At 39.7% G+C, this 18,352-nt stretch overlaps 1 protein-coding gene across 7 annotated transcripts in view; it reads right to left on the reverse strand.

The window, feature by feature from the left end:
* TMEM255B (transmembrane protein 255B) overlaps positions 1 to 18,352 on the reverse strand; it is a 67,297-nt gene that overhangs the window by 35,100 nt on the left and 13,845 nt on the right. For 6 of the 7 annotated variants that reach the window (XR_008201985.1, XR_008201984.1, XM_052664661.1 and 3 more), the window contains exon 4: positions 3,024 to 3,113. The exons of the other annotated variant lie outside the window; for it this stretch is intronic. Coding sequence is in view for 4 of the 6 variants with exons in the window: in XM_052664661.1 (XP_052520621.1) it covers positions 3,024 to 3,113 (90 nt within the window). In the remaining 2 variants the exon portion in view is untranslated. The remainder of the gene's footprint in view (positions 1 to 3,023; positions 3,114 to 18,352) is intronic. 7 annotated transcript variants of the gene reach the window in all.

Genomic DNA, 18,352 nt, shown 5'->3' on the forward strand with positions numbered 1-18,352 from the left:
AAAACATTTTCTTATTCCATGCACACTGTTACAAGAGAAGCAAAAAAGACATGCAACAGTAATAGCCTCCATTTGACAGCAGGCACACACTGAGAAAAAGCTGTAATATCATTATTTGTTGTCTTAGCATCCCTCGTAACTCACATGAAGTTAAAAATAAAGTGATAAACAGCAGACAGTTCTTATTCCAAATTGATGTGAAGGAGGATGTTGTACTCATTGATGTCTGAAGCCAGCCTGGCTTCAGCTAGCACTTCTTCCCCCAGGAAAAAGGAACTTGGAGTACTGGTATCAGCACCCCAATACTGGAGACAGAAAAGTGAACACTGCATATGTTCTCCTTGTGAATACTTCTTGGTTTTAATGTAGGCCCAGGCACCTGTTCTGACATGCCCACAGTTTGTCCTTTCCTTTCCTTGAATGGGGGACATTTTATTTTCATTTTCCATCAACTACACCAAAGGCAATGGCCAAAGCTAGCACAAGACAGTTCTGAAAACTGCTGGTACCAGCCTGTGGCAGAACGTAGTGAGCTGCAAGTGCTCCTCCTGAAGAAAAGGAGCTGCAAAGCAGAGGGAAGGCAATGTAGCAGCAATGACTCCATAGCCTGCATGACATACCTTCTCTTAAAAAAGCCCCATCTTTCTACAGATCAGACTGTGAGGGTATCTACACCAACATCCTAACAGATTTCTCCTGGTCTATTAGTCAGAAAAATGAAGTGATATGTATAGTTGTTTCATGGGATCCTATTAAGCTTATTAGACAGAGGAGCAGAACAAGATGAAATGAGAAGGATATTGACACACAAATTAGTTTTCCAGCTAAATGGTACTACTAGTTATTTCTTCATTCTATAAAACGTGAAGGAGATCAGCAGAGACAGATCAAGTGTAAACGTTTGGAAATAAATGTAAACAGATAGATTTCTATGAAGAATGTCATGCTGTGACTCCATCAGCTCCTTGTCATTGGATTGTACATATCCCAACACACTGAGGAATTCCTGGGTGGTGAGCAGCCCATTCTAGTCTCCAGCCCCTCACAGATGACATAACTGCCTACTCACTGACTTAACCAGATGCAGAACTACTTCTAGGACTGCAAAACGCCTTCTTGTTATGCCAGTGGGATGATCTTTTGCCTTCATGCTCCACTGTGATGACTCTCTAGTCCATACTCTCCCTGGAAAGCACTGCAGTGAACTGAATCACTTTTAATCCACAATGACACATCAAGAGCATGACATAAAAGAAAGAGATGCCATGCAGCTATTGATGCACCAATAAAGAGGAGACAAATACAACCACTAGATAGAGGCTCTGTTTCTTCAGATACAAGGACATGATAATATTCAAATATGATACAAATGCTTCATTTAGTTAGGAACCAGTGCTATTTCTAGAATAGTTAAGTAAGATTTTTGAAAGAAACTTAAGGCCAGAAGGGTGAAAACTGACTAAAAGAGTGCCTAAAAAAATGAATAGAGTTGATATTCATCTCTGTTTGAGATTCACTGGCCTCCGACACAAGAACTCACCACCAAGAAGGTGAAAGCACGTGTAACCTCAGCAATGTGTGGTTGTGGCTACATAATGGCATCACTGTGATAAGAGCTGATTGGCTGCAGTGTCAGCAAACTGGAAGCATATGGCAAGGAGAACACAGGGCTCACCATACCACCCTGACTCTCAGGCTGGTGGCAGGCAGAACTGTTAACATGGCTTTCCCTTTGCTCTCAGTGTAGATCGTGTGCTATCCTATATACAGGACTGACTACCAGTTAAGTTATGCTTGTGTTAAGAATGATATGTACTTCTGAAAACCCTACTTAGTGGGCAGGGAAGATTAAGAAGCTACCACACAAAATCTGGTAGAAATACAAGTAAACCCAAACAAGTCACTAAAAATGGCAAAGTGATGCTGAATAGGAGCTTATCTTATCCTGTTAAGAGTCTGAGGTAACCTATGACATTATGAGCCAACAGTGATCGAAGGAGAACAACCTATCCCCTCAGGAAGCATGAGATTCAGGGGTTTTTTTTGTTTTTTTTTTTCTTCAGAAAACACCAAGTTCTTGAAGTTTCCCTTACTGTACAAACACAGTCCAAACATCTTCTAATAACCACATCACAGCAGGACAAAAATGTCTGATTCCTGGGAAATTAGGAGTTAGAGCCAATATTTGAATAAATGGAAATGGTTTTCTGGGGCATAACAACTGGACTTTTGTCAGCAGAAACTCTGAATAGGAATCTGCTCCCTTCTTCTTCTAAGTACCTCCCATGAAAAGTGGGTTTACACTTCTGTCCTAATCAGAGACAAAGTTATACCAGGAGTCATCCAGCAGAATGGCCATCCAAACAAAAACAGGTCATGTCAGAATCTTACGGTGTTTGTTTAGCATGAAACATGATTACAAAGAAGAGGGACTGGCTTTGGAAGACATACTGGAAATACTAGTCATTCTGAGGTAAAGGACCCAACCTTTGATGACAGGCAGATGATGAAGTTTGGATCGTTTGCGACTCAGTAGGTGCATCTCCAACAAAAGCCTGCCACATCCTCTGCTGCCTGTACTCCAACAGAATATTCCTTTTGTGCTGCCACAATTTACTTTCATACTAAGACTTCCAAGGAGACTTTTGGTTCTCATTACCATTTGGTGCTTTCCAAATTCTGACCATGTTCACAAATCCTATGTGCAAAAGGAACCAGAAGCTGGTGGTGGTTGAAGCATCTTCCATTTGCAAATAGGCATGCATTTTATCGCATCTATCATTACATCACTTTACAGCACCTCAGTGTTTGGACCTCTCAGTGATGAATAAATAGTTGGTACCATCTCTAGACACTGGCATGATGGGCTTTTCTGTTGATTTTTTGCCAAAAGATATTTCTCCAACAAAGAGAATTATCAAGAAATAACATGCTGCTAGATACAAGCCAAAACAAAATGCTTTCCTGCTAGAAAGAATGTAAGTCATCGAAAATGAAAGATGACAGAAAATCACTATACTTACTATATGCCGTGCTGCAAACACTCCATCAACTATTGCACAACAGAATGCTGCTACCACGCCAAAGCTGATAAACACGATGGAGGCTACTAACTGAGAAGAGAAAAACAGAATGAGAAAATTTTCAATATAATTAAATAGAACATTTAACTATTTTTTCTAGTATTTTAGATGACTTTTTTGCCTGCTGTAAATTCACATTTATGTGGTTGACTGCCAATCATAGAGTAAAAAGAAAAAAAGCAGAAACTCTTGATGCTGAGTTGACAAGTTTAGAACTAAGAAAACTAGCTCAGTTGTTAAGAGTTATTAGATTCAGCACTGATTTCTTTTAAATCAACTCATTTAATAAAACAGTAGCAGTATCTGTAAGGAGCACAGCAAAGAGCAGTGTTCCTGTTTACATGAGTCTCTAGAGTGTCAGCAATTCACATGCACTGATAAAGACATTATAAGAAGTTCATACCTAGTGTGTGAACATAGTGTACAATGCCACAACAAAACCACAGCTAGCTTTGTTATGCAACTCAGATTCCTAGAACTAGCACCTCCAGAAGGGCTGTGCCTCTCAGCCTGTCCCTCATTTTCAGTGTAGGCACAGCATGGCACAGCCCAGCCCAGGAAAGCTTAGCCCTGTGCCACAACTACAGCACAAACACTGCACTGTCCTCATTAGCCAGCCAACTTTGTTTGAATTGTAATTAATCCTTTACCAACAGGACTTTAAATGACTTAACACTTGACCACTCCCTTACCAACAGCCAATAGATATGTGACCTGTTAGTGCCTCAACAGGTGTTTTCCCATTAAAAGCTTCAGGCTCTCAAGTCCATAATTCACTGCAGGTCAACGCAAAGGGTTTGAAAGTACTTCAGCAGCTATGGATGTCCTTAGCATGGCTCTAGCCTGAGTGTTAAGAGCATGTACAAAACGCTTTTCTGAATTACCTAAGTCCTGTTTTTGCATGCCTAGACCCTGTAACATATCACAGGACCTTGCAAAAATAATAATAATAAAAAAAAAAAAGACTCTTTTGCATATGTTATGCCAAAAAAAAAACGGTATAAATTCAACAGTGTCAATAGTGGACATGCCACTGGTGATTTTCTCAGGAAGATGCATATTGGGCAAATAAGAAATTACAACCATAAAAGTCCATAATATTAAGTATACAGATCAAAGCAATATTAACATTTGGATGTAGGAGTTTTCAGTAAATCAGCAAAAAAGTACAGCTTACTTAAAAGCAGAAGGCTAAAAAAAAAACACAGCTTCTGAATGCTTTCTGATAAACCATTTTATTCTTTTGTTTGCTCAAGATCAGGGTTTGTAATCACAGGTGGTATGAAGTGATCGCAGATACTGTGATCTGAATCCTTGGCATGGGGAAGAAAAGGGCACACAGAAATGCCTGAGGCTGATTGCGCTGGCTGATGTCGAGAACCTGCTGCACGTTGCCTGCAGCCAGCTCCATCCTGCAGTAGCAAGGCTGAAACCCTGAGAAACCACTGCATCACCTCTCAACCTCTGCTATCCCTTGGCTCTTGAGCATGATAGAACATGCCTTATATTCGGCCATCTAAAGGTCTTGCTGTGAAACTAATAAGATCAATGAGGGTGCGGCTCTCTCTGGCTTCTACTACCACTGCAGACTCACGGGTCTGAGGCAGGAACATACTACAGAACCTGACTGAAAAAGCAGCAGTGTTTAAAGTCCAAATTTAGTCATTATTGTCTGATATTCCTATCTTGTTTTTCAGGTCATAGCAGTCAGTCAAATAATTAGTGGGCTTAGCTGGGTATTTCCACACTGCCTGAGTTCATGATAAATGTACTGGAAATTGACCTCCAGGTGGCTTTTCATTTCACACATAAGTAACTTATTTGATGATTTACTATCCCCAAACCAACATTTTCTATTCAATGAGAAAGCCTAAATCACCTAATAAGAGTAAGCTGACCTTTCAGTTTCACCATGCAGCTATAAGAGAATACATAGAAAAGTGCATGGTAGAAAGTATCTACATTAGTTAGGATTGACTTTGTGTTCCTCCATCATGGTGAGCATTTCTCCATTCAAGGAGCTGCATGAAAGTCGGAGGTTGTCAGCCTTATTCATGCCTGCCAGCAACCACTTCAGTGAGTGGTCTCTGGAATTAAGAAGCTCACTTATTGACGGAAGCAATATTTATTACACAGCAGTAGTGGCAGAATGTGCTTCCAACTCAGCTGGGGTACTTCTGACTTCAGTTGACTTCCATGTGTTTCAGATAGATAAAAGAAGTACACAGAATCACAGAATGGCTGGGGTTGGAAGGGACCTCAAGGACCATGAATCTCCAACCCCCCTGCCACATGCAGGGCCACCAACCTCCCCATTTAATACTAGACCAGGCTGCCCAAGGCCCAATCTGGCCTTGCATACCTCCAGGGATGGGGCATCCACAGTCTCTCTGGGCAGCCTGTTCCAGCACCTCACCACTCTCTCTGTAAAGAACTTCCCCCTGACATCCAACCTAAATCTTCCCTCCCTCAACTTAAAACCATTTCCTCTTGTCCTGCTATTATCTACCTTTCAAACACTTGAACAGATTTATATTCTTCCTCAAGCCTTCTGTTGCTTACTGAGAATGCAATAAACACATAAATAAACTATAAATTGAATTTCTTTTCAAAAATGCAGCCGAGACAGCCAAATGGAGAGCTGCTGTAAATTCAAATGCTAATTTTCCTGAGTGGTGGGTGATTGCTGGAGCTGTGAGTTTACTAAGCCTATCTGTATCAAGAAAGAAATGCAGCACACTTCAATTATATACAGAAAATTTTGTTGATAGATAGGGCAGCACTTTAAAAAAAAAAAACTGATCCATCTCATCATTACATCTCATCATTAAAAATCTCCATTTTTAACAGCAATATGCCTTATCTGGAAAACTATTCATTATTCATAACTATCTATTTTAGCAGTTATTCAAGGAACAGTTTAGATCTTGCTGCTATATTGCTGTGCAAACTTCTCTACACCTGTTGTTACTGGAACATGTTTGCTCTTGGTCCATGTACACAATTTAATAATATGATTACTTACAAGGGAAACATGATATCAGTTACTAAACAGTGAAGATTGAGCTATGCAGGTCTAACAATCCAAACCAAAGGCCAGATGTATTTCAGTAAAATGGAGAACAAAATAACACTTAGAATGAGGGGCTTTTGCACGTGCTATTAAACAAAGAGCAGCTACCTTCAGTCGTGTCACAGAAATATGAAAATACTCAAAAATGCCAAACTAGTGAAAGTTGGACTGCTAAATCCTCACATGCCACCTTCTTTGAGAAGAGGTGTGTGTATTTTATTGCAAAAACTGTACCAGCATTGGATAACCTCTTGTCCTTCAGTGGACACATAGCACATTTGTTCTCTGTCCTGTGCAAGTAAGTTTGCTGAAGAAACTGTGCCAGGGACAGCCCCTGGACATGGAACTGATGTAGCCACACTAGCTGCAGCCATGCACCCACTTAACTCAGATACTTCAAGTACCCAGGCACTCTGTGTGCTGAATCAGACCTGGCTGGGATGCTGTCACCTATGTGATACCATGAGACATGCAGCAGATACAGAAAATGATGTCAACCCTCAGAATAATCTAGAAGCTAGAAGTTCACCAGCTGTTTTCAATATTCCTGTGAAACATTTCTATGAGTTTCACTGGGTCCCAGGTCATAGTTCTGTCAGATACCTGGTTTCTTCGTGACTCTGTTAGTCCTTACCTGCTTTCAGACAAAAGGTGTGACTGTTCAAATAACATAAATCACTTCTACCACCAGATGCCTTTTGAGGTGCCTCATCCTCTCAATTTAGACTGAGTAGATCTGAAACTTTAGAAAATATTTGGATTTTTGTTTTCTAAATCACTTTGGTAGCAAATGTAAGTTATATCTAACAGACTCCCTTTGTTCATCGTAAATAGCTTTTCCATTGCACAGCCTTCAATCTCTCCAAGCATTCTGCTCTACAGCAAGTCTCTCTGTGACTTTTTTCCAAACAATTACCCTCATCAATGTAAATTGAGAAGCACTGTTATTACCCAAAGCCTTTTTCTCCAAGAAGTGAGACCTTTCAAAAGACTTTGCCACATGCAGGTTCAAACAAACATATCTGGAAAAGACAGACACATGCCAGTCGTAGGCTGGCAGTACATTCTCAAAAATAAAGTTTACTTCGTGGAGCTTTTCATTGGTTTGCTTTCCCTATGTCTCCAACCTCAGAACTTAGTAGAGGCTTAAAGAAAATCGCTGTACTTTTTTTCTGTACACTGAAGATGAAGCTCTAGGAACAAATGTTTACAAAAACTATGTCACGGGTGCAAAACAGACAGCGACTTTTCACATGTGGCACAATCTCAGCCAGGAATTGCATGATGGCAGCTTAATAGGGCTGTAGATTAATATTAAATGCAAAGCTAATATGAGAAAACTCATTGCATTGCACTTGAGATGCTACTATCGACTAAATGCTGCCTGTGTTGTGAAGTGAGAGGCCATAAAAGTACTTCCAATTGTGAATTTATTTGGAAAATTGTTTTATTTGTAGCTCACCTCCTCCCACGGTTGCCACTTTATTCCCCTGCTCTTAGAAAAGAAACTTTTCTTCTGTGATCAAAATTAAGCTCAGGCAAGGCTCCTACATGGGTTTTCACAATTGGGCCAATTAGGTTTCTCACTACAGGAGGTGATGTGCTTCACAGATTACAGCCTGCCAACCTATTCTTTCCAAAGGTTGATGCTTCAGTAATAGCACTGCTGTAATTCAGGCTCACCTGGGGGACTGTCACACCACAGGAGAATAGGATTATAATGTTCATTATTCATTAATGCCACTTCCAGTCATAGTACTAGTTACAATGACACAAATTCCTAATGACGACAGACTTTTCTGACAGCCTAAATAACAGCTGAAAAACTATTTCCCAGAGTGACTTGAAGATGAAGGAGGTAAGAAAAAGAACACAGTAAATGTCTGTGTCTTAAGAGCACCAGTGCCATTACAGTTCTGGAAGACAAGAGCTGGAGCTCGGATCTCATCCACAAATGTAATTTACTCCCAAAGGTAAGACACCTAATAATGTAGCAAATGCCTAGAGTAGATACTTGCATTACCAGCAAGGTAAGACAGACATCATTGAAAACCTTCTGACAGACACTGTGCACATGATGCAGTCGAGTCTTGTGACTTTAGATTAAGTGGACAAGCTAGAGGCCTTTCCCCATCATTGCTACTGAATTCATTAAATCCAGTAATATGTTTGTTGATTATCACAGATCTTTGACTGAGATTTCCTTCTCTCACTGCTAATTCTATCTCAGACTACAGAGCTGAGCTTATGCAGTTGCTCATCTGAAATGGTGTCTTGCTCTTCCATCCCTAATTTGAGCCCCTACTTTTCAGCCCTCTTTCCTGTTAACTATCTCAAATCATAGAATCATAGAATCATAGAATCATAGAATCATAGAATGGCCTGGGTTGAAAAGGACCACAATGATCATCTAATTTCAACCACCCTGCCATGGGCAGGGTCACCAACCATCAGACCAGGCTGCCCAGAGCCACATCCACTCTGACCTTGAATGCCTCCAGGGATGGGGCATTTGCAACCTCCTTGAGCAACCTGTTCCAGTGTGTTACCAAAGGGGTGCATTGTTGCATACAAGCTTCTGTGCTTGCCTGAAGACACAGCTAGCCACTCTCTAGGTGGAAAGCTGTTCCCCAAAGTGAGTTAAATCAAGTAACTGTAAGAGGGGGAAAGCATTAGACCCAGTGCAAATGAGAGGGTGGAACTAACTGGCCAAGGCAGATGGGAAGAAAGCAGAACTGACAGAAGCCATTAGGTTGTCTCACCTCTTTTCTGTAATTTGCATTCCTGGAAATTACTGAAATATAAGGTAGGTTTTAGCTGTAATGAATCAATGATAAGGGCTGGATTTATTTTGCTGCTTGTGATCAAGAAGATTCTCAGGTTTTCCTGCCTGAGAAGAAATTCACTGTTTTCCAGTATTGTTTCAGGGATAATTAGGAAAAATAGCAACATGAAAAGGCCAGTTGGTGGAACACAAGGAAGGGAAAGGTCCCATGAGAAATTTAAGCAAATTCACATGCACAAAAAGGCAGAATTAATTAGATAAATAAATGTTGATACAGAACACAGAAACCGCATTAGAGATATCAATTATGCCAAGGAGAAAAAAAAGCAACAAGATCAAATCCCACTTTCAAAATAAAGCCAGCACTTCCATTCAGAAAATATCTCTTCTTTTCTTGCTCTATGTCCTGAAGGGCAGAATAGTAAAAGGAAGAATTCTTGACATCTACTTCTACTCCTTCAATACAGTTAATCTGTGCCCTATGCAGGCACAGTTAATGCATATTGCTTTTTCTTAATCTCCCCCAGTTGTGTTGTTGCTCAGCTTGTGCAGATAATTCATTAATTACTCAAGTCCCAGTGGCAAAGGACTACAGGAGTGTCCACAGTGTAGCACAGCTGAGTAACACAGAAGGAAGGAAGCACAGACATCTAAGACTGCTTATTGCAGCTCCTCCTATCACACAGAGAGATCTTGAGGACAGGGTAAGTTTATTTACTGGTCAGGTGAACAAACTCCTTGAGTTAACTGGGAATTTATGACATTTGCTGTGACAGTTATGGGGATGGGAGAAATTAGCATCTGATCATATTGACAGCATGCTCAGTATTGTGTAATGGATGTGCTGTATCCCACAGCAGGAGATGGCTTATACAGGCAGCTCCATGGAGCAATGTACTTCATGACCATGTGTTCTGGCTGCCACACCAGCCCTCATCCCTCCAAGATCTGGGACACTTTGTACTGGGCACAGCAGAACAACCCCAATACCACATAGTACCAGCACCTGGGCCCTTAGAGACAAGAGAAAGAGAGATGTGCCATGCTGCATGATGTGGAAATTGAGATGGCAATCAGCAGGGAACGTGTTGCTCTCGGTACATGAGGCATGAGGGAAGCGTCCACACAGTGTTCTTTCCAAGTGTGTGCACACATCCTCTCTAGGTCCATGCATATTTATGGACAGTTACCAGAATCACTAGGCAGTACTGCTGTTTTACGTCTGTCTCTACTACTGACATTGGATCCTCTGCTGCAATACTCATGGATACCTCTGTATGTGCTCAGTGACTTCTTCCTCGCAAATCTCCCTGCATACTTTGACTTACTAGGTGTTTAGCTGGCTTTGGTTCAGTTTCCTTCAGCTACATGCTTTCTAAATGAGTTTTTTATTATTATGCAACTGCTTTTTCCATCACTTTTGACTTAATAGTTGTCACCATCTAACATACTGGCACCTCTGTTTGAGAAGCATCCATTTATTATTACTTCTGCATCTCTCAGCATGTTCCTTGCTGTCTCCCTGTCTCCACTAATCTTAAATTATTGTTTTTATTTCAAAATTGTGGAGCCCTCTTTTATGGCATCTTCACCACTGTTTTGTCAAACAGGGATAAAATTTAATCACCACAAGTGCATCAGCCATTCCCAAGCAGCTCTCTCTGCTTGTTATTTCTTTTTAAGGTGTGAAAACCCATAGACCAAACCAACGCCTTAATACCACTGTTAAGCTTTCTCACAAGGCTTTCCCAGCCATCTGTGCACACAAATCTCTCCCATTCTCCTATATTCCCCTGCAGCCAGCAGTTGCTGTGCTAACCTCACTGTTTCTGAGATTGAGCTCTTTATCTCTTTTGCAACTCCAGTCATCTAGAAAAGAGTAATGGAAACATTTTGCCTTAAAACTGTATTGTCCAAATAAAAACTCAATTCCCTGTATGGCTAACTCAGTTCCCTAGTCTAGGTCTGTCACGTGGTTTCACCCTCCAGAACTGCTTATTGAACAAATCCATTATTTATACCAATCCACTTTCCCCTAATCTTACTGTAACATATCCTGTCTGTTAACTTTTAATTTGAAGATAAGTTTCTGCAAAAGATGCTATACAATGTAAAGTTGATTTTTCCCATATGAAAGAATGGTGTGAATTCAATCAGCCATTATGAAACATGAAACAAAGTTGTTCATGTATTTTTCGTTCTCTCAGAATCTAACATCAGCTACAAACCAGATCTAAAACAGCCAGAAAACTATTTCAAATTGTTTTGTGGGCAAATATTTGCTAGAATGACCAAGTGAATGAAATCAACCCCCATCAAGCAATTTACATGCACTTAGACTTTAAAACTGGAGTCACTGTTACACTGCAGTCAGAGAATGTCTTTGATGTATGTGTAAATAAAGAGCATATAATAAATTCAAGATAATTCATTAATAATGAATAAATGCTTGTCTTGGCTCAGTTAAAATTATCATCACTGCTGATGCAATATCTCTCAGATCTGCTGAAGTCTCAGGACAGGCCCAGCTACTGGACTCCAGAAGATCTTCTTAAATCAGTGTCAGATGAAAGGCAGAACTGCACTTGCTTCACATTTTCTGAGACAAAAAGCAGAAGGCAATCTAAAATAGTATTTTTAATCTCAGTGGGATTGTTTTATTATTGGTGCTCTTTTATTCCCCCCATAGCATACAAAGATCACTGTTCACACAGGGTGTGAAGTCTCAATACATATTTCTGGAAGAGGAATGTTGCAGTGCACATGCAAGGTGAAGCACTAGTTCTTACACTGACTACTAGGTGAAACCTAGAATGTTGTTTGTATGTGGTGGAGCTGCTAAGAAAATTCCCCTAAGGGATGGATTTCATCATTCCTAATTCCAGCTACTTATAACCACTTATTTCAGCTACTCATCTCTGCTCCTCTGCAGCCAACAGAGGGCCAGGCACTTCCAGAAACTATTACAGGATGGGATTAATCACCTTCTGAAGGAATGTCTTTTTTTCCATTGGCTAGAGAGGAAGCCTAGATGAGGAAGTATACATGCTGCCAAAACTAATATCTTGTCAATACTTCTTCCATTCCCTTGATAGTGGCTGCTCTGCCTTATATTTTCCCTTCTCCACATCACTACTTTCCCTCAGTCATTTGCCTGGGATAGTGGAGTAAGATGGGTAATGTGGAAAGAGAGGAGGATGCCTTGGATTTGATGATGACAGAATAATATGATACAGAAAACAACAACATAAACACATGTGGAACCAGCTTAAGCAAGCTTTAATCCAGTAGGAACTTCAGACTTGTAAGAATCTGAGCATCAGCAAAATTTAAGAATGGCTTAAAAGGGTTAGAAATTTAGGAATATCAAATACATAGACAAGAAGCAAAAATCAAATACAGCGTTAAAGTAGACAGAAATAAAAGTGAAACAAATGTAGATTCACCAATCAGCAGCGCTGACATTATAGGAATCCATCAGATATTTCCTTAGATGGATGCTCCTGATTATTGATACTGATTAAAGAGGAACGAGTTCATTTCATCACTTAAACAGAGACAGCTGTTCAGAGCAGTATGAAAACAATAAAACAGAAATAAATAGCATGCTGTATATCATAAGACCTTGTTCTCCCTGGTGAAATGTGATGAACTGACATGGATCAAGACTATTCTGGCTGGCACTGTTTAGCAGTACGTACTTAACACCAAAATCTGTTTTTATAAATCTGCTTTCACGTTATAGTGACTGCACTGTTTTCTAAGACATGCTGCTTATCAGAAATGCATCACAATCAAATTATAAATTTTCATGTACTGAAGTTCTGCCTGTTGTGCCTGGAAGATTCTATCTGGCCAGCTGGGGTACTCATCTATTTAATTTTTCAAATCAGAAACTGTTTGTCTTTTTTTCTGGGCATATCTCATCTCACCTTACCATCCATGCACTCATGAACATTTTTTTATCTGAGATTCCTTACCAAAACTCTTTTTATCCCCCATCACTTGCTTGCTTGGGAAAGTAATGAATTTCCCTATTGTTCCACAAACACATTTAATGGGTCATAAAGTTTACTTCTGTTCTCAGCTGTGTGACTGTAATGCTTTTATTACATAAACAGCATGAGAAAACAAACTGGCACAGAAAAAAAAAAACATTATGCTGTTATGCCCTTAATTCTACATACTGTTTCTAAGCACAGATCTTACAGGACTACATCCCTAAAAATTTCCATTTAACAAGATGCAGAATTTAAACTGAATTGGCAACTTAAGTCTCAGACTCAAAAAAACAGTGCAAACCCTAAAAAATTACAGTGTTGAGAATAAACTGCTGGTGCGTATATATATATATATATATATATATATATATATATTTACATATACACACATACACATACAAATACACATACATGTATATGTACATACCTGTATCTGTACAACAAAAGCTTCCAGAAGCAAACTGAAGCCATAATGGCTGCCAAGAGAGCTCTCCAAATGGAAATGAAAGTATCTCCTTCCTCCATGTTCCTCTTTTGTAATAAATTTGGCAATTCCTTCTGCCAAAGACAGCAGTAAATGTGGTAGTTTCTTTCTGATCTAGAGCCTGATCTTCCGCCATATTGTGTCACTTGGAATCAAAGCCGGGTAAGACCTGGGACAGGTACAACAAACAGACTGGCCTAGAGTCAGATGAGAGGGAAATAACTATCATACTATGCTGCAGCTAGATGCAATTGGTGGAGTATCTGTTGGTATGTGGTAACTGGCCTGGAGTGGCAGTGTAGCATCCTGGTCTTTTTCCCCAAGTCTGTGGTTCCTGTTATCAGAAATATGTGGTTAGCAGACAAGATGAACTGCCAACAGCCACTGCATATTTAGGCATTTCAGATCAACTACCCAGCATCTAAAAAGGGTTCTACTGCTGTCTTGTCACATTTTTATAGCTGCATTGGAGAAAAAGAGATTGTGTGGGTGCAATAGAAGATGAATCGAAAGCAGCTGAGACCACAGAGCAGTGGTCAGTGGATGGGCATCCAGTGGTCAGTGGATGGGCATCCAGGTGGGACCTGTGTTCCTCAGGGTGCCCTGTTGGTGTCAGGGCTGTTGAATATCTTCTTTAAGCCCTGAGTAAGGGCCCAGGGTGCACCCTGAGCAAGTTCACTGAGGACACCATGGCAGGGAGCAGCAGTCAACCACAACTCTGCAAATATTCAGTCCAGCAAAACCTGAAATAACTTTGAAGTTGCCCCTGCTTTAAGCAACCAGTTGAACCAGAGGCACCTTTGAACTTAAATTCTCTTATTCTGCCAGAACACTGCAAATGGGGTAAAAATACAGAAAATACTGCCCCATACTCAACATTCAGAATGAGCAAATGCTTCAAATAATACTGACTCATTCAAACCTTAGAGAAGACAAGAGGTGTTATAAAATACGACTTTGATGTTTATGCTGTAGTTGTATATTTGTATTTACTATATATTGGAAATAATCATTTTTAATGCACAAGGTCAAACAATGGCGTAAAAAATTCTCGCATATTTTAACTCAGTCCTTCATTCTTGAAATACTCAGTAATAATAAAAATATCTCATAACATACTAACTAAAATAGAATATAAGTAACTTTCCTACTACCCACATTTTTATTGCCTATATAGTTTCCTTTTTTAAATTTCACTCGCCTTTACTTTAGAAGGTGCTTTCATACCCACAGACATACACCTGTCCTCCTCCTTTTCAGCTGAAATAACACAACATCTCCAGTTATTTGCCCTACTTCTACATATGAATTTTCCTTCATGACAAGGAATACTGGGGATTTCCTAGAACTACCATGGATGGACGACATGCAAAATCCTTCTCCAAAAGTACTAAAAAGGGGCTACAAAGCAGCTTCCTGCCAAATAAGGGAGCTAACATTGAAGACTGCCCCATGTTGATAGATAAAAGGAGACTGGACAGTCTACATACAGGCTGCCCTGCTTTAAAACTGTGCAGTTACTGTACAGTACCTTCTGTGATCTCAGGATTACCAAAGACAAATATAACTATCACTTAATATGGGATTATGTTTACGACTCTTTAGCTTCCTAAAACTCAATTGTCTAGTCTAAATCACCTTTGAAGGTTCCTTCCAAGGTGTAAGGAGAGAAGGAGATGCCTTTAAAGGACATCTCATGACAGCAGTCCAGGAGCTAAACATAAGAGACCAGGAAGATGTTGGTGCTCCATGAAAGAAGTTCTCAAGGAATAAGCTGCTTGAATTTATCAGCTAATAAGGTACTGTTATATTATGAAAGAAATGTAGATATTTAAAAAAGAGCTATCACAGAATCACAGAATGGTTGGAAGAGAGCTCAAGGATCATGAAACTCCAACCCCCCTGCCACAGGCAGGGCCACCAACATCCCCATTTAATACTAGACCAGGCTGCCCAGGGCCCCATCCAATCTGGCCTTGAACACCTCCAGGGATGGGGCATCCACAACCTCTCTGGGCAGCCTGTTCCAGCACCTCACCACTCTCTCTGTAAAGAACTTCCCCCTGACATCCAACCTAAATCTTCCCTCCCTCAACTTAAAACCATTTTCCCTTGTCCTGCTGTTATCCACCCTTTCAAAGAGTTAACATGCTCATACAAGCTATGCTTGACCTCATACAAGAGTCACTGTCAACCTGAAGTGCTTGCCTGTATACAAATCTCCATGTCTGGTTACAAAATGTGCAGTTAAATCAAACCATAACATCTAGCACACATTTATGACTGAAAGTATGGTAACAGGACTTCACAGTTGTCATTATTTTAAAGGTGCTGAACAAGATAAGGATGATTGCTAATTTATTCTGTTGTTATTATTTTTACATCAAAATTAAGTGTTTTTCCCTGAACAGTCTGAAATATAAGCACACAAAAAAATAATCACTATAATCACTGAAAAAAGAGAAATGCTGTAGACCTTCTTGGCAGCATGAGTTCCAGTAAGACTTACTACTTCAGTAATGAAAATGATCTGCATTTCCTCTGGCTCTACAGCAAGGACTTATTCCGTGTATTTATGTAGTTTACAGAATTTTAATGGTATTTCTCTTCATGTAATCTTGATGCTTCAATTAGCTTAATATGTGGTATGGAATCTGTCAGCAATTAGCATCTCACAAAAATCTGCACTAAAGCCAGTTTCTTTCAGGATGCTCGATTGGCAAGAAAAACAAGAAGCACAGTGTGTCTGAACAGAGCAGAGTAGGTATCCTCACTGATTGTTTTTTACATACATTTTACTAATTTGTGCCTACCAACACTAATCCTTCCCTACCTCTGTAACTAATTTTAGCATCTTGTTTTCTAATCAGAAATACATTGTACTGTATTGTGAGGAGATGGCAGGCAAGCAATCAAATAAGCAAGGATACTTCATGTCACATAATCTGCTACATTTGATTTAAGTATTGTAGTATCTTGCACACATCCATCTGGACTATACGCCTTTGGAATGTGGCACCATAAAGCTATGCTCTGTTCTTTAAACCATAGCCTGCTTTGCCAGGGGACAGGGGAGGAAAAAGGGAACAGCAACACATTATGCTTCAATTTCTGCTGTTTGCTAGTTCTAAACATCCTGAATCAGTGCAAAGGCATCTTATCCTCAGTCAAAGGGAGATTTTATTCTACTGGTGCCAAGCTCTGCATAACAGAGGCAAGCACGAATGCTGAGAGCTCAAGTGAAATCATGCTAGTCAATGAGGCAGAGCCTGATTCTGCAAGTAGCAGTTCCTTTAAATTAAAGGTTATACCTTGGTCAGCACATTGAAGTCCCACTGTGACTCTGAAATGCCAAGAACAAGGTCAAAGAAGTGCAGCATTATTAATGTTGTGTTTTAAGAACAACCCATCGTCCATTCTGCCTAAGTGTGCTTTCATTCTTTCTCAAACTCCGTGTTTACATTTATTGACTGCTGGATTTTTGCTGGACCGGCTCTGCTAACCATTACATATTTCATACTGCACTTAGCATTTCATCAACTGTGAAAAAAATTAGACTTACAGAGGGCAGATCACGAATAAATACAAATTCAAGATAAAAACTAGAAGTGGATTTATGAAGAAAACATCAATTAGAAACAGGTGTGGTTTTTTTCTTCTAATGTAACTGAACCCACTTTAATTTTCAACTAAAAAAAACCCAGCAAGAATGAAGTATTGATTCATTACAAGGGCCAAAAAACTGTCAGAGCTACACTGGGTTAAGTTTAAGTTTTATACAGAAGTAACTGTCAAAGGAATTCCAGTTAAAAAAGAAGTAACTGAGTAAACAATTCCTTTTCCTCCATGCCCTCTTTTGTTGTGATGTTTTGAGTTACCAGAATATGATTTTTTCTATTACATTTCTATGCTTATCTAAGTATTTACAAATTATTGATGCCTGCAAATTTGTTTAAGCTGCCCTAAACCTTTTCAATTATATGTACTCAGCCACACTCCAGGGAATAATTGCTGCCCTCAGTTGTAGTATGATGTAAACCCTTTCCAACTCATTTCACAACATGTGAAAGCAAACCACTCAGCCTTAGCTGGATAGTGTTAAAGGCTTTGCCTACTGTGGATGATACTCAGAACAACAAGCATAATTAAACTTTCTAGTTATTTTCTTGGTCTGTTCACTAACAAAACAGTGTTTCAACAGCCAGACCATAACTGTTATTAATAGAAAGCTGTTTTCCTTGTTCCATGCTGGGAAATGTAAACAGGCTCCAGGACCAAAAATACTGGTTTTATCCCCTCTCCTTGTGCAAACGATACAACGCATTGAATCTTACAAGCTTTGGCAGGATCTCATCCACCTTATTTCTTTTTGTACGCCATTTTATTTTCTGGTAAACACAGAAGCACTGGAGAACTAAGAGGCAGGACAGGGGAAAAATGAAAGATAAAATAAGCCTAAAATATTATGGTTGTTAGTAAAGTAGCATGAATGCTGTGGAAGACAGTGCTATTGTTATGTACCCTCTCTCTTTAGCTTGCAACTTGGAACCTTGAAGTTCATCCTTGTCTCCAATTTACAAATAGAGAAAACAGTTCTTAAAAAAACAAATAAGCTGTTTTGTTACCAGCAAAATTAATTATCAATGTTGCAGATTCATGTCTCACAGGTCACATCCCACTTGGAATCCTTAGTTTTCCAGGGTGGAGAGCCAACACCATAGCATCAGAGGGTAACTAATTTATACTTCTTTTCTCTGCCCACCCGCATATTTTCATGAAACTTGAACTGCACATCTCTGGGGTCTCCACCTCCCTGCTGAATTTGCCTGAAATTGTTTAACACGTTCAAAAAACTGAATGGGGAATAGAGAAAGATACAGACAAACCTCATGACTTTATCAGTCTCATTTATTTGGGAAGCCCAGG

Source organism: Tympanuchus pallidicinctus, unplaced genomic scaffold (genome assembly GCF_026119805.1).
Source record: "Tympanuchus pallidicinctus isolate F22 unplaced genomic scaffold, pur_lepc_1.0 scaffold6, whole genome shotgun sequence".
In the NCBI taxonomy this organism is placed as follows: domain Eukaryota; kingdom Metazoa; phylum Chordata; class Aves; order Galliformes; family Phasianidae; genus Tympanuchus; species Tympanuchus pallidicinctus.